This window comes from Anthonomus grandis, chromosome 4, assembly GCF_022605725.1.
Source record: "Anthonomus grandis grandis chromosome 4, icAntGran1.3, whole genome shotgun sequence".
Classification (NCBI taxonomy): domain Eukaryota; kingdom Metazoa; phylum Arthropoda; class Insecta; order Coleoptera; family Curculionidae; genus Anthonomus; species Anthonomus grandis.
The window spans coordinates 7,617,781-7,633,223 of record NC_065549.1 but is presented as its reverse complement, the minus strand read 5'-3'; the positions used below and the strand labels follow the sequence as shown (position 1 = coordinate 7,633,223).

Sequence of the window (15,443 nt, the reverse complement as noted above, 5' to 3'; positions counted from 1 at the left end):
GATTGGAACTATTTTTATTAACTTATTTTATAATATTGATTAAATTAGCATTGGCTGAATTATGAGCCAGTAAAAATATTTCAATTTATGTATTATAAGTCTAAGCTGGTAATATTGATTCGGACTTTTAAATAAATTAAACTATTAAATATTCTAGGCTGATATCTTAAGATCATGAGTTATTATTGATAAACTGTCTTTATGGAACTTTGCACTTTCTCCCTTGAATTGAATTGAATTGACGAAACAGTGGGCTGCCAAGGCAGTTGTGCATATAGGTCTCCTGATGGACTCGTCATGCCCCACCGGGGGTTACCAGAGCCCAACGGCCTTAGAGAAACCTATAAGGCTCTCTGGTCTGAAGGACTTAAAGTCGCTCGGTACACTGAAAGTGTTACCCAAGTATATGAACCTGGCGCGCGTGAGTGCTGGGCACTCCCCGACTACACTGTCAACGGTTTCATCCTCCTCACAGCACCATCGGCATTCCGGGTTGTCCGCAATACCGATAGTATGGAGATGGCTTCTTAAGTGTCAGTGACCGGTTAAAAGACCTGTCACTAGCCGAATTTCGCGTCTTTTTAGGCGTAGTAGATTTTTGGTGAGAAAGGCAGAGGGCCCACCTATGTGCGCTTTGGCCTGTCTCATACCAGGGGACTCAGTCCATCTTCGGTGGGTCCACTTGTCCAGCAGACCCTTCATTGATGCGACCGCAACGCATTTGGCGATACCAACTATGGGTTCCGGCCCCATCGGCACATTCGCGGATCCCAGTCTGGCAAGAGAGTCCGCTTGTTCATTACCTGCATGTCCTGCATGGCCAGGTATCCAGACGAGCTGGACCCTGCATCCAACCTGTACCAGTTTTTTCAGGACTTTTATGCACTCTAGTACAAGCTTGGAGCTTACCTTTGCGGCCGTGATAGCCTTAATGGCAGCTCTGCTGTCCGAGCATATTGATACGACTGTATTGCGGTGTTCGCAGCTTAGGATTTTCTGTCCGCATTTTAATACAGCGAATACTTCGGCCTGGAAGACAGTGGCGTGCTCCCCCAGCGAGTATGCCCTACTGGTATGTGGGATCCCACCAATAAGCCCTGATCCAGCTCTGTTATTCATTCTGGAGCCATCTGTGTACCAGATGGTCCCCCTGTTTAGCAATGCAGGTCTGTTGGAATGCTGCCACTCCTCTCTGCCTGCAATATGCGTCACGAATCCCTCGCAGTCCACAGTCACTGGATCAGTCTCGTGTCTCCACAGTCTCCCTTGCATGCCCAAAATTTAAGGTATTTCTAAGCTGCTTGTATTGATTCGGATAGTAATGATCAAGTTAGCATTGATTTAGCAAGACATGTCTATACTGGGAATATTAATTTGGACTAAGAAGGCTTGAAATTCAGAATATTTTTGAGATGCCATCCTAGGATCAAGAGTTGATACGCCATAAGCATTAGGCAATCTAGGCCAGTAATATTGATGGGAACCATGTTGATTTACCTATTATTGGTTTGAAATTGGTTTAAAGCATTAACCTAATAGATTTAAAATCAAGAATATTTCAAGAATAAAAATATTGAGTTTAACTGGCATTTGACACTTATTTCCAGGCTGACTTCTTAAGATTACGAATTGTCATTAATAAATTTACAATTTAAGGCACATTTCTTAGCCGATAATATTGATCGGAATAATATTGATTAGGTCAATATTGATTGACTGATTTATTAGTTGCTATTAAAAAATTAAATTTATGCATAACATTTCTACGCTGGTATAATATTGACTAGGATAATAATGACTATCCTAGTTAATAGGACTAAGTTACTATTAATTTAGAATCTGTTCAAAATATTGATGAGTCAACTTGAAAGATTTGAAATGAAAAATTTATTGTCTAGCATTTTTAAACTATGAGAAATTTAGGGCATTTCTATTCCGGGCATATTGATTAAAATAACATTGATTAGGTATTGATTGAGTCATGAGATGATATTAAAAATGTTTAAATTTATAAACTCTCTCGGCTGGCAATATTAATTTGAATTGAACAATCATATTGCCAGGCTACAAACGTTTATTTCAAGTCAAAAAAAAAAACGAAAGCTCTTTCAATGGCAACTTAAGATGACATTGTGGCAAAATTTTTAGTTTTAAGTATTTCAAGTCTATGACCGCATGGAAAGGCAAATTTAAAATATTTAAATAACAATTCAAGGTGACAGCCAATAAATGGCATTAGTTAAAATTGATTAGTGTCTTGTATTTTAAGCTTCTGTATTTAGGATTCAATCTTTTGAGCCAAGAAATGTAATTAATTGTAATTGTGTCAATAACTTAAGCTTCAAGTTTTCCAAGTCGAAATCAATATTGACAGCCTACAAAAGTAAAGTCTGAGTCTTTGATTGGCAATATTATATTAATGCCATATAAAAAAGCCAATATCATAACTTGGAGTCTATCACTGCTAGTAGCAATATCATAAATTCCAAGCCTTTCAAGTACAAATCATTATTTCCAATCTAGAAATTTTTATCAATTTCAAGCCTGTCAATAGCAACTAAAAAAAGCATTCTAAATACTGAATCCTTTAAACCAATATTTTTAAACTTGAAGTTTGACTTTCCAAATTATTGCTTATTTTTATTTCTAGAGGTTCGCGTCATTAATCTAAAGGTATTCTTCTATAAAGAGTAGACTGGTGACTTCTCTATTGCACCTTCTTCTATTTCACCCTAATCAGTCCTGGTTCTAAAAAAACTATTTTCAAAAGGCATTCCACGGTTGATTTTAGCTGACGTGGTACAAAAAACATGCCTTCCTCACTGATCATTATTTATTTAAGAGTTGCCATATGAAAAAAATATTTTGAAAACGTTTACTTCATCTTCCCTTTAGAGCTTTTATGGACCGCCCCAGAACTTCTACGATACAGCAATTTAAGAAAAACCGGCACCCAACCAGGTGACGTATACTCCTTTGGTATAATACTGCAAGAAGTGGTAGTCCGTGGAGAACCTTTCTGCATGCTAGCCTTCACCCCTGAAGGTAATCCAAACAACATTTGCAAAACCATTATTTTTATATAATTTTTTTAAAGAAATAATTGAAAAAATCAAACATCCTCCGCCACTAATTCGACCATCGGTTAGTAAAGGAGCCGCCCCGCCGGAAGCCATCAACATAATGCGACAATGCTGGGCGGAACAGGCGGAAATGCGACCGGATTTCAATGCGGTTCACGATCAGTTTAAGAAGTTGAACCATGGAAGGAAAGTGAATATCGTGGACACGATGTTTCAAATGCTGGAGAAGTATTCGAATAATTTGGAGGAGTTGATCAGGGAGAGAACGGAGCAGTTGGATATTGAGAAGAAGAAGACTGAGCAGCTGTTGAATAGAATGCTTCCAAGGTACGTTTTTTATTGTTTTTTTCAGGTGTTTTGCATGCTTCGTTTTCATTTTAGGGCCTTATGCTTAGTACATAGAGCACATGCCTTAATGTAGGAACACATTCATAATAAAAAAGGTTGCTACTATCGTATTCGGCCAATAAAAAAAAATAATAAAAGAGGTGCAAAAGAGAGGCTAATATTGGGATCTTACATGATTCTCGTCCTGGAGCCAATGCAAGACTATATCCAGAGGATCCAGACACTATTAATAAAATTAAACCATGATATAGCAAATAGAGGAAAAGTGGAATTCTCACTTATATATCCATATTTTAGTCTGAAAATTCAAGGAGGATTAGGATGAAATAATTTTTTTCTTATATAGTTGGACCAAATATTCTCGAAGAATACTATTTTCAGATGCGCCAAGTACTAGTAATAAATAGAAGCTCTTATATAGAAAATATAGCAAAAGTTGAATTCTAATTTATATATCCCTAGCTTATTTTGAAAATTAAAGGAGGATGGGAATAAATTGATATTTTTCTTATATAATTGTACCAAATATGTCCCTAAGACACTTTTTTTGACGATCCAGATTCTATTAATAAGATGAAATAGTGATACAGAAAATAGAGGTAGGTAAAGTTGAATTCTCATCCTATATATATCCCTATCTCAGTCTAAAAATTTAAAAAGGGTGGGAATAAAAGGATATTTTTTCTAGTATAATTGGACCATTTATACCCAAAAAGCACTATTTTCAAGCGATCCAGACCCTACTAATTAAATGAAACCATGATATAAAAAAAAGACGAAAAGGTCTATTATCATTTATTTATTTTAAAAATTAGAAAAAGATAGGAATAACTTGATATTTTCCTTGTAAAAGTGGACCAGTTATACCCAAAAAACACTATTTCCAGACCATCCAGACACTCTTGATAAAATAAAACCATGATAAAGAAAATAGAGGAAAAGTTGAATTCTCATTTATACAAGTATATCCCTATCTCAGTCTAAAAATTAGAAAAAAGTGGGAATAAAAGTATATTTTTTTTAGTATAATCGGACCATTTATACCTGAAAAACACTATTTCTAGACGATCCACACCCTACTAATTAAATGAAACCGTGATATAAAAAATAGACGAAAAGTTAAATTATCATTCATATATATATATATCCCTATCCTATTTTAGAAATTAGAAGAGGATAGGAATAAATTGATATTTTCCTTGTAAAATTGGACCAATTATACCCGAAAAACACTATTTCCAGACGATCCAGATGCTATTGATAAAATAAAACCATGATATAGAAAATAGAGGAAAATTAAGATTCTCATTTCTATAACCCTATCTCAGTCTAAAAATTATAGGAGGATAGGAATAAAATAATATTTTTTCTTGTATAATTGGACCAATTATTCCCAAAAAATTCAAAAAAGTCGTCCATTTTTCTCAAAGAGACCTCTTAATAATAAAATTCAGAGATTGGAGGGACACAAGAACAATGGTCTTTGATTATGTTTATTTTTTTTAAAAACTATTACACGTTTTTCGCCCTAAGGCATCATCAGATCGGTAAAGCTATTCGTTTAACATCACAAACATTAAAAAATAAATACATTGAAAAAAAAATAAAAAAATAAAAAATATTGCTGACGTTCACATTAAATCCGGTTTCAAAACTAAATAAAAAAAAAAGATTTTTTTTAACTTAAATCTTTGTGATGTTAAACGAATAGCTTTACCGATCTGATGATGGTGACCTTAGAGCGAAACACGTGTAATAGTTTTTTAAAAAATAAACATAATCTGAGACCATTGACTTTGTGTCCCTCCAATCTATTAATTCTCAAAACACACAAAGTGGACCACTTATACCCAAGAAACACTATTTCAAGACGATCCAGACGCTATTGATAAAATAAAACCATGATATAGAAAATAGAGGAAAAGTTGAATACTCATTTCGATATCCCTATCTTAGTCTAAAAGTTGAAAGAGGATAGGAGTAAAATGATATTTTTCTTGTATAATTGGACCAATTATTCCCAAAAAACACTATTTCCAGACGATCGGTCTGGTAGACATTTCCAACATTTGTTGTAGTTCTTGTTGCAATAAAAAGCTGCTAGAAATGATTTTGATTTTTTGTTTTCCAAGGCACCTGTGATTTTGTTACCAAAAATTAATAAACCAATTTTGTCCAGTGGCGTGCAATAAAATGGTATTTATTTTTTTGTCGAAAACGAAGTGGGATACGAAAAAATATAAGAGGCAAAAAAGTTGTATTTTTAAATGCTTAATCAAACAACAAACATTAAAGTTAAAAAAAGGCAGTGGCGTACATGATGTCTCCCGGGACGCCACTGGACCTTAGGATTTTAATCTAATTAGGGCTAAATTAGTGGCTTAATACAGCAAGTAATACTGCCAAATTTTAAAAAAATCCATTAAATATTTTTTTAAATATTAATAAATAAATAATATTTTTAAAAAAATATATCACCCTGTATCTTGAAAACTCTACATTTCCGGACACATGTTTATAGAAACTTTTTTTCATATTTTTTACAAGGAATCACCCATTGAAATATTTCCGTCCATTTTTCGAACACCCTGTATATCCCTATCCCATTTTAAAAAGTAGAAAAGGATGGGAATAAAAGGATATTTTTCTTGTATAATTGGACCAATTATACAAGACAAACAAAAAAAAACAAAACGAAAAACACTATTTGCAGACGCTCCAGACACTATTAATAAAATAAAACCGTGATATAGAAAATAGAGGAAAATTTGAATTCTCATTTATATATCCTTATCTCATTATGAAAATAAAGGAAGATGGAAATAAATTATTATTTTTCTTGTAAAATTGGATCAATTATACTCAAAAAATACTATGTCCAGTCTTTTTAATCAATCTGTGTATATTTCTCAGTAATTTAGAAATTTTTTTGAAATATTTTTAAGAATGGTTTGATTGGCTATAAGTGAAATTAGACAATATTATTGTGGGGTATTTATCCACAGTATATTTGTTTTACAAATTAATTTTGTATGCTTTGTCGGCACATATTTATTAGAAAACTATATGATCACATTAATGGGGTTTGTTAACTAACTCTCTATTATTAACTTACTCTATTTTTTTCCAAAATCTGGCTTTTGAAGTATTTTTATTTAATTAATAATTTTTTTCTAGAAATAGCGTTTTTCGTCGAATTGGCTTTTACGTTATTGGAAAAATTTTGAAATAATTTTTTTGAACAGGAGGAAGAAAAAAGATATATTTTTGGTTTTTGGCGTTATTTTGTTTTTTTCTTCAGAAATTAGATTTTTTAACAAGAAACTGCCTTGAACTGCAAGTAAAGATTCTCTTAAAAATCTAAAATTTTTTTTGACAACTTTCAACTATTAAAACTCTTACTTCTACTACTGTTACAACTATTACGGTTTCATGAACTCAATTACAAGACCTTCCTGACAGGAATTTTTTAGATAAATATTTACTAAATAAGTTTTTATTACTGTCCTCTTAAAGCTAACCAGGACTTTCCACCCTTTTGATATTTAACGTTACAGAACCCATAAAATTCCTTTTTCACTTAGACCCAAACCGGAGCTCGTTTCGAATTTTATTAAAAAGAATTCTGCGGCTGGATCTCTAAGATAATGCCCCCAAAGAGGACCTTTTCTTTATGGCACACTCACTGTATAAAAAAGAACCTTATATGAAATCGCTTGAAATTTATGAGGATAATATGACAGTTTTTATAGAAAGTATTTCGGGTTTTTTTTTGTATCAGTTAAAAATTATATTTATTGGAATTATTTGATGATTTTATTTTTTTTGTTTCCATTTTTATTTTTTATTTTTAACTACAATTTATAATTTTTTTTTATTTCAGTTATGTAGCTGAAAAACTCAAACTAGGCATGCCAGTCGATCCTGAAGAATATGGAGAGGTTACAATCTACTTTTCAGATATTGTTGGTTTTACTACAATATCGGCACATTCAACCCCCTTCCAGGTAAGAATTATCAACTAAATTATAAAAAGTACTTGGTGTTATATTAATAAAACAAAAAATACTTTTGAATCTTTATTACGCTAACCTTACAATTAAATGTTAAACCTCCTACTGCTCCTCACATTCTACTTCTTACAATAAACCTGCGAGATATACCAAAAAAGCATCAAAATAATCGCAAGCAGTAAAACAATTCCCTCGAATATAATTAAAATAATTAAAATTGTATTTTTCATTTGATCCGGGTCCACTTCGGTCTCGGAAGAAGCGGATGATTCCTTTTCGGAGTCATTTTCGGTTAAATATGGATCGATTTCGGACCTATTTCCTGAAGCGATTATCATTATGGTGTTTTATTGATTTATGTCAATATTTTTGTGAAATTTAACCCTCGAATTGAAATCGTGAAAAATGTTTAAGTAAATCGGATAACGTTCAGAATTGTAATAAAATATATGTCAATCTTCGCACTACACTGTAAAATTCATTATACAGTGTGGTGACTTTAACTGGAATAAATTCAGTTAAAACTAATCAAAATTTATCTCGCAAAATTCCTGAGACCCGTCGATTTTTGTTTATTTTTTTTCACATTTCAAGATAGTTTTTGTATTTTTTCACCTACAGGGGGGGGTCCAAATTAACCCCAACTTTTTTTTTTTCAAATGGAAAGCCACTTTTTTTAAACTCTCATTGAAAAGAGCCCTTTTTCTTGATTAAATTGCCCTATTTACTTTTGTGATTATTTAAAGGAGAAATACGAAAAAAAACCATTAATAAAAACATTAATTATTAAAAGTTGCGTTTAATGATGCTCAAAATGAGCACCATTTACTTGTTGGCAAAGCCCAAGACGATAATAAAATTCGTTTCTGACATTTTGTAAAACTTCTGGAGATATTTGTCGGATTTCTTGCCTAATACGTTTTTTGAGTTCGTCTAGGTTTCCTGGTTGGATCAGATCCAGATCTGGATCGAACTGACTCGGATATAAGGCACGTAAGGCTGGAACTAGTTCATGTTCAAGAAATTCTAGATATCTTTCCCCAGTTAAAGTATCATTGAAGAATATGGGCCCTATAACTTGCCTGCCAATTATGCCAGCCCAAACATTAGTTTTCTGGGGATATTGTGTATTAGTTTCCCTTACCCAGTGTGGGTTCTCGTCAGACCAGTAGCGACAGTTCTGCTTATTAACATGGCCATTTAGGGTGAATGTAGCCTCATCAGAAAAAAGGATCCACTCCGAAGATATGCGATTTTCGTCAATGGCGTTCATCATTAATTCACAGAACTGAACTCTGCGATCTGGATCGTCTTCCAATAACTCTTGAACGGGTTGCATTTTATAAGGTCGTTTGTTTGCACTTTTTAAAATTTTTAGCACAGATTTATGATGAATAGATTTTTCGCGAGCTACTCTTCTGGCTGCAGTTACCGGATTTTCTTCCATCGCTAACAATACATTTAATTGGGCGTTTTCATCGATTTTAGAAGACCTTTGTCTTGAAACATCCCTCACGTGCCCAACTTCTCGAAATCTGCTTTCGATTTTACTAACCGTACCTTGGTTAATAGGTGGCAAATCTGGATATTTCTGCCTGAATAAGTGGACAACCTCTAGCTGAGTACGACTTGTGTTCCCATAACCAATCATCATTAAGTTTTCAATCTTATGGAATTCGGATAAATAAGGCATTTTTTCAATATAAGTTAACTTATTTAACAACTGGTTGAAATTCACTTTAACAGTGACACTACAACAATGTCAGGAAATGTCTCGATAACAATAAAATAAACAAACACGCCAAAAATTTACCAACACAAAATATTTCGAGACTTTTAATAATTTAAGGGTTTTTATTTTTTTTTCGTATTTCTCCTTTAGATAATCACAAAAGTAAATAGGGCAATTTAATAAGGAAACCTTTTTCCTCTTTTCAATGAGAGTTTAAAAAAAGTGGCTTTCCATTTGAAAAAAAAAAGTTTGGGTTAGTTTAACACCCCCTGTAGGTGAAAAAATACAAAAACTATCTTGAAATGTGAAAAAAATAAACAAAAATCGACGGGTCTTAGGAATTTTGCGAGATAAATTTTGATTAGTTTTAACTGAATTTATTCCAGTTAAAGTCACCACACTGTATACATCAAGTTGATTTTATAGAACATCATAACATTTGCTTTAAAAGCCTAAATTTTAATTTTTGAAACATAATACAGGGTGTGTGAAAAACGATGTTGAAATATACTTAAAAAAATGACAGAAAAATTTTATTTTGAAAAAGTGTCCATTATTTGACATTCTTAATCACTGTTAAGAAAATGTTTTTATTACTCCCAAACTTTAAAGGGACAAGTTATTTCAGATATTTTAAATATTAATTTAATGCAATGAAAGTTAAAAAATAGTTCTAGGTAGTTCAGTTGTTTAAATCACTCTTGAGATAAATATTTTATTATTTCCCGCAAAAACAAATCACTAGTTTTGCATGTATAAATGTTTAAAGGAGTGTGTTTTATTAATTAATCAACAACAAGACTACAACTGATACACACAAAATAATTTATCATTTTTATTATGTGCTATCAAAACAAAAATCACTACAATGATAAATAAGTATTTATATACGAACTCTATATGTATATTTACAAGGATTAGATCATGTTTTCTAACCCCAGTTGATATCAAAAAAACAATTGTTTTTCTGCTTCCTGGTAGTCGAACCTTTTGAAACTCTGCTAAGATATTCCAAGTCGATACTTGTAAAAAGTATTTTTTTTTACGTTCCTTGATTATCGAAGTTTTGAAGAAACTGCTATTTCTAATTCCGTATATTAAATCACAATTAAGATAAACAACTTCTTCTTTACAAACCGATACGAAAACAATCTTTACTCTCTGAAATACTACTGAGATAAATATTTCTCGTTATTTTCTAGCTTCAATTTCAAATTTTTGAAAATATTAAACTACTGCTGTGATAAATATTTTATTATTTTTTCAGGCTAAATTACCAATTTTGCTTCAATGAATATTTAAAATTAGAGCCATAATCGATATTCCTCCCTGATTGTTAAGCCTCCTAAATCATTGTCATTTCCAATTTTGGTTAATAGATCATTGTTAAGATAAATATTTTATACTGTCCAGTCCCACAAGGGAAAAAAGTTTATTTTTTATTTGTTTATTTGTTTATGGCACTTTTGAGGAAAATATTTTATAATTTTTAAGTAAAACAAAGAACAGATGTCTCAACTAATCCAGGCTAATCAGCTCTTAATCACTGTTGAGATAAATATTTTATTATTTTTTAAATTAAAGTTCCAATTTCGAATAATAAATTCTGCTGAGATTAATATTTTGTTAAATCCAGACCAATTTACCAATTCTGCTTCGCTGAATCACTGCTCATGAGATAATATTTTGATAATAGCAAATAAAGTAAAGAATAGATTTATTTAAGCTAATAAGTAAACAAAAACATTTTTTAGTTACCCTTATTATGGATTTTTCTGCGGTGGCTAATTTCGCATAACAAACCACTGCTGAGATAAATATTCTATTATTTTCAGTTAAGTATCCAATTTAAAGTAATAAATTCTGCTGGATTCAATATTTTGTTAAGTCCAGGCTAATTCACTAATTTTGCATTGCCGATTTTTTATAATCACTGATAAGATAAATATTTTATTATATTTAAACCAATGTACCAACTCTGTATTGTGGAATTTGGATAATAAATCACTGTTAGAATCATTATTTTGTTATATCCGAACCGATTTATCTATTCCGCATCACCAATTTTTTATATTTAATTTTTTCTAATCCAATAAGGGAACAAATTTTACTTTTTTAAATAGGATCTTTAATTAAAGTAAAGAATAGATAGAGGCCTTATTCATGTCAAAAAAGGCACAAAAATATATCTGTTTAAGTTTGCTATTCATAATTTTTTTTAAATTATTGCCGACTTTATATAATAATAATAAATCACTATTGAGATAAATCTTTGAGCAATTTCTAACTTAAATTTAAAATTTTGGATAACATTAAATCACTACTGGGGTAAATATTTTGTTAATTTATTACCAATATACCAACTCTGTATTGTGTAATTTTCAGAATCACTGTTGAAATATATATTGAAAACTTATTTAGGTTAATAAGAGAATAGAGATATTTTTTACGTTCTCTGATTATCGCGTTTGGCAAATTAGATGCTGAAGTTTCTATATCCATGTAATAAAACATTGCAGAGCGGTTTTTAGCAAAAAAATACAACTTTGAATAATAACTAACTGCTAGGATAAATGTTTTATTACCTTTTTAGAACAATTCTGCATCATTGTTTTTTTAAAAATCACTGTTGAGATAAATATTTTTTTCTAATTTTTAGCCTTAATTTCAATATTTGGTTAATAATAAATCACTACTGGGACGAACATTTTTTTAGGCCATATTTACCAATTTGGCCTTGTTGATATTTTAAAATTACTAATGGAATTAATATTTATTTTTTTAAGCAATAAAGGATATATTTCATAACTCATACAGGCTAATAAAAGAACAAATATATTTTTAGGATTATTTAAATTACTCAAATTACTCCTGCATTTAATTCTAACAAATAAATCACTACTGAAATAAATATTTTATTATTTTGTAACTTAAATTTCAAGTATTTAATAACAATAAAACGCTTTTGGGACAAATTACTCATTATTATCAAGCCATTTACCGATTTTGCTTTATTGATTAATTTTTTTAAATCACTATAAAGATATATTTTAAATTTTTTTAAGGAAAGTAAAGAGTTTATCAAATTACTGTTATTTTTAATTCAGAATTTATCCTTGTGATTATTTTTTTTTATTACTTTTAAAACAAATGTTTTATTATTTTTAATTTAAATTTTAAAATATTGAATAGTAATAAATGCTCTGTAATAAAATCTCTGCTGTGATAAAGATTTTGTCATTTTCTAGCTTCAATTTAAAATTTGGTATAATAATAAATCTTTATTAAAATAAATATTTTATTATTTCTTAGCTAAGATTCCAATTTTGGATAATAGATTACTGAGATAAATATTTTAATATTTTCTAGCTTAAATTATGGACAATAAATCACTACTGGGATATTTTTTTGTATTCTTTTTAAAAAAGATTTACATCGTTCATTTTTCTAAATCGCTATTGGGATGAATAATTTATTATTTTTCAGCGTAAATTTGAAATCTTGGATAATAAGAAATCACTGCTGGGACAAGTAATTGAATATTTTTAGTCTAATTTAAAAAGCGATTTGTTAAATCACTTTTGAGATAATTATGTAATTTTTTTCAAGAAAAATAAAGAATTTGTAACGTTCCTGCCGATTTCTAATTCTGGATAATAAATCACTCCTGAGATTTTTTTTATTTTCTTTTGAAATCAATTTTATTATTGATTTTTTGAAATCAATAATTTTTCAAGCAAGTGTAGAATTTCTAAAATCTCCACTGATTTACAATTCCAGATAATAAACCACTGCTGAGATAAATAACTGATTATTTTTTAGCTTTAATTTTAAATTTTAAATAATAATAAATAGGACATACATTTTATTAATGTCACCCATTTACAAATTCTACATCAATGAATTTTTAAAATCAATATTAAGAAGAATATTAATTTTCTTTCAAACAAATTGAATCAAACTAAAGCTGTTTTTAATTCCAGATAATGAATCACTGCTAAGAATAATAATTGATAATTTTCTAGCTTAAATTTCCAATTTTCCATAATGAATCACTACTGAGATAAATGTTTTAATACCTTCTCATAGCAATTTTGCATCTTTGATTTTTAAAAATCACTTTAGAGATTTTTTTAATAACTACTCAGATAAATATTTGATGACTTGCCACCTTATACTTCCAAGTTTGGATAATAAATCAATCAATCAGGGTTGGGATAAATAGTTTATTTTATCCAAAACAATTAATCAATTCTGCATAGATGAATTTTTTAAAATCACTGAAGACCTAAACACTGACTTAAGGGAAACACTATATTTTTCGGCGATTTTGGGTAACATACCAAATCACTGCTATATATTTTCTACCACTAACCTGAAAAAGAACAGAAACACCTTTACATCCTTAAATCTTTAAAGTAACTAGTGTGATAAATATTTTGTCATTTTGAAATAGGAAGAACTTAAAGTTGCTAATAAAATAGTGTTACATTGGCTATAAATGTTCATAAAATAAATACGTAAACCTGTCTAAGCAGTTGCAAGAATTCGTCCATTATGCTCAAAGACACCTTACTACAATTTACAAACAAAACTCAAAGTCTTGGTCTCAAAACAAATTGGTAACATAGTTTTTGAGACCAAGACTTTTTTTTTCTTTTTCCCATAAACTTTCTAAGCAGTAACATAATAAAATAAATAAATAAATATTTTATTTTCAGGTGGTGGATTTACTAAACGACCTATACACCTGTTTCGACGCCACAATAAATGCATACAACGTCTACAAAGTGGAAACGATCGGAGACGCGTATATGGTAGTTGGAGGATTGCCAGTCCGGATCCCGGACCACGCGGAACAGGTGTGTTTAATATTCATCCGAATGTCGCTTACCTTAACTTATTTTACTGTCAATTTATTGCACTTTTCCGTTCGAATTGACGACGGTACGTGAGAGAATTGCCCCGTCAGGGTACGGTTTCAAGGTAGTTGTTTTGAACGCTTTTCAACGCGAACAGGAAATTTATGATTTTTAATTCGGAAAAGTGTGCTCACCTGTGCCCTCTTTTGTTTATTATTTGACTAGTCTACTTTATGGCTTGGGTCATATATCAGGGTAATGGCAGTTTCATCATGGAAATGGGCGGTATGTCAGTGTCATCGCTGTGCAGCCGTTTGTGAGCATCACGGCAAGTAATTTGGGAAATGAGGCAGTAAATTGGCATAAAATGCTAATTTACTGCCTCTACTACCTCCTACCTACCTCCCAATGGATTTGGAAGACTATGAAATTTTGTCGAGGAGGCATTTTTTTAGACATGACATAAATGGTTTTGAAATATTATTGAATCGAACGCTTCAATAACAATGTGAGTATTGAATAAAATATGCCCTAGAATTCTCCTGTTTTCATGCATAATCTAAATGGCTACAGAGTTTATTTTTATTTAAAAGGTGACAATTTATTAGTAAGCACAAAAATTAAATTTAAATTGTTTTAGGCGCAATAAACGCTTAAAGCATAGTTTAACTGGGTGTTAAGATCTTTTTTTTATAAAAAATAAAAGCATATTCTTTCTGCATTTTTTTAGAATTTAATTAATTTTCCCCAAGTTTCTCGTTCGTAATTTAAATGGATAGAAGCATTTTTTCTTATAAAATAATCTAAGAAAATCAATTCCAGACAGTCCTTGTCAGTTGCAGGACTTCACATAACTTTTCATGTTTTCAGTCTAGGAAATTATTTTTTATTTTATTCTAAGCATTCCATGTCATTTCTGACCTTTTCAGAGATTAAAAATCATTCATAACTAAACATTTATAATAAGATTATTAATGCATAATTTAAATGATTATAAAGCATTTTTTTAATAAAAATCCAAACAACATAAGACATTGGAATTTAAAAAAAAGAATTTTGACTAAAAATTATTTTTAAATATGATGAGATTAACTGTGGTACAACGAGATCATACGTAAATAATAAAAAAGAATAATTTTTCAATTTTTATCAATCACTAAAATTATCAGTTTTTTTGATCAACTAATCAATACCACTAAATGTTAAAATTATTTAATTTATTACAATTCTTCCATTGATTGTGCTTAATAGAAAATAATTTACGATATGTCTTCCTGCTTTTTAATGTCATCTTTATGTATTCCAGAAATTTGAAATAATTTTAAATATTTGTCAGCCTTTTGGAGTCATTTTTCAAGACTTTCAGGTTTTGTCTTATCTTTCCAAAGAAGTTTTTTTAAGTAAA

At 30.3% G+C, this 15,443-nt stretch overlaps 1 protein-coding gene across 1 annotated transcript in view; it reads left to right on the top strand.

The window, feature by feature from the left end:
• Positions 1-15,443, top strand: part of LOC126735396 (retinal guanylyl cyclase 2) — a 123,633-nt gene that overhangs the window by 85,658 nt on the left and 22,532 nt on the right. Inside the window, exons 12-15 of the mRNA XM_050439363.1 lie at positions 2,896-3,045; positions 3,098-3,410; positions 7,315-7,438; positions 13,898-14,038. Of these exons, the coding sequence (XP_050295320.1) occupies positions 2,896-3,045; positions 3,098-3,410; positions 7,315-7,438; positions 13,898-14,038 (728 nt within the window). The remainder of the gene's footprint in view (positions 1-2,895; positions 3,046-3,097; positions 3,411-7,314; positions 7,439-13,897; positions 14,039-15,443) is intronic.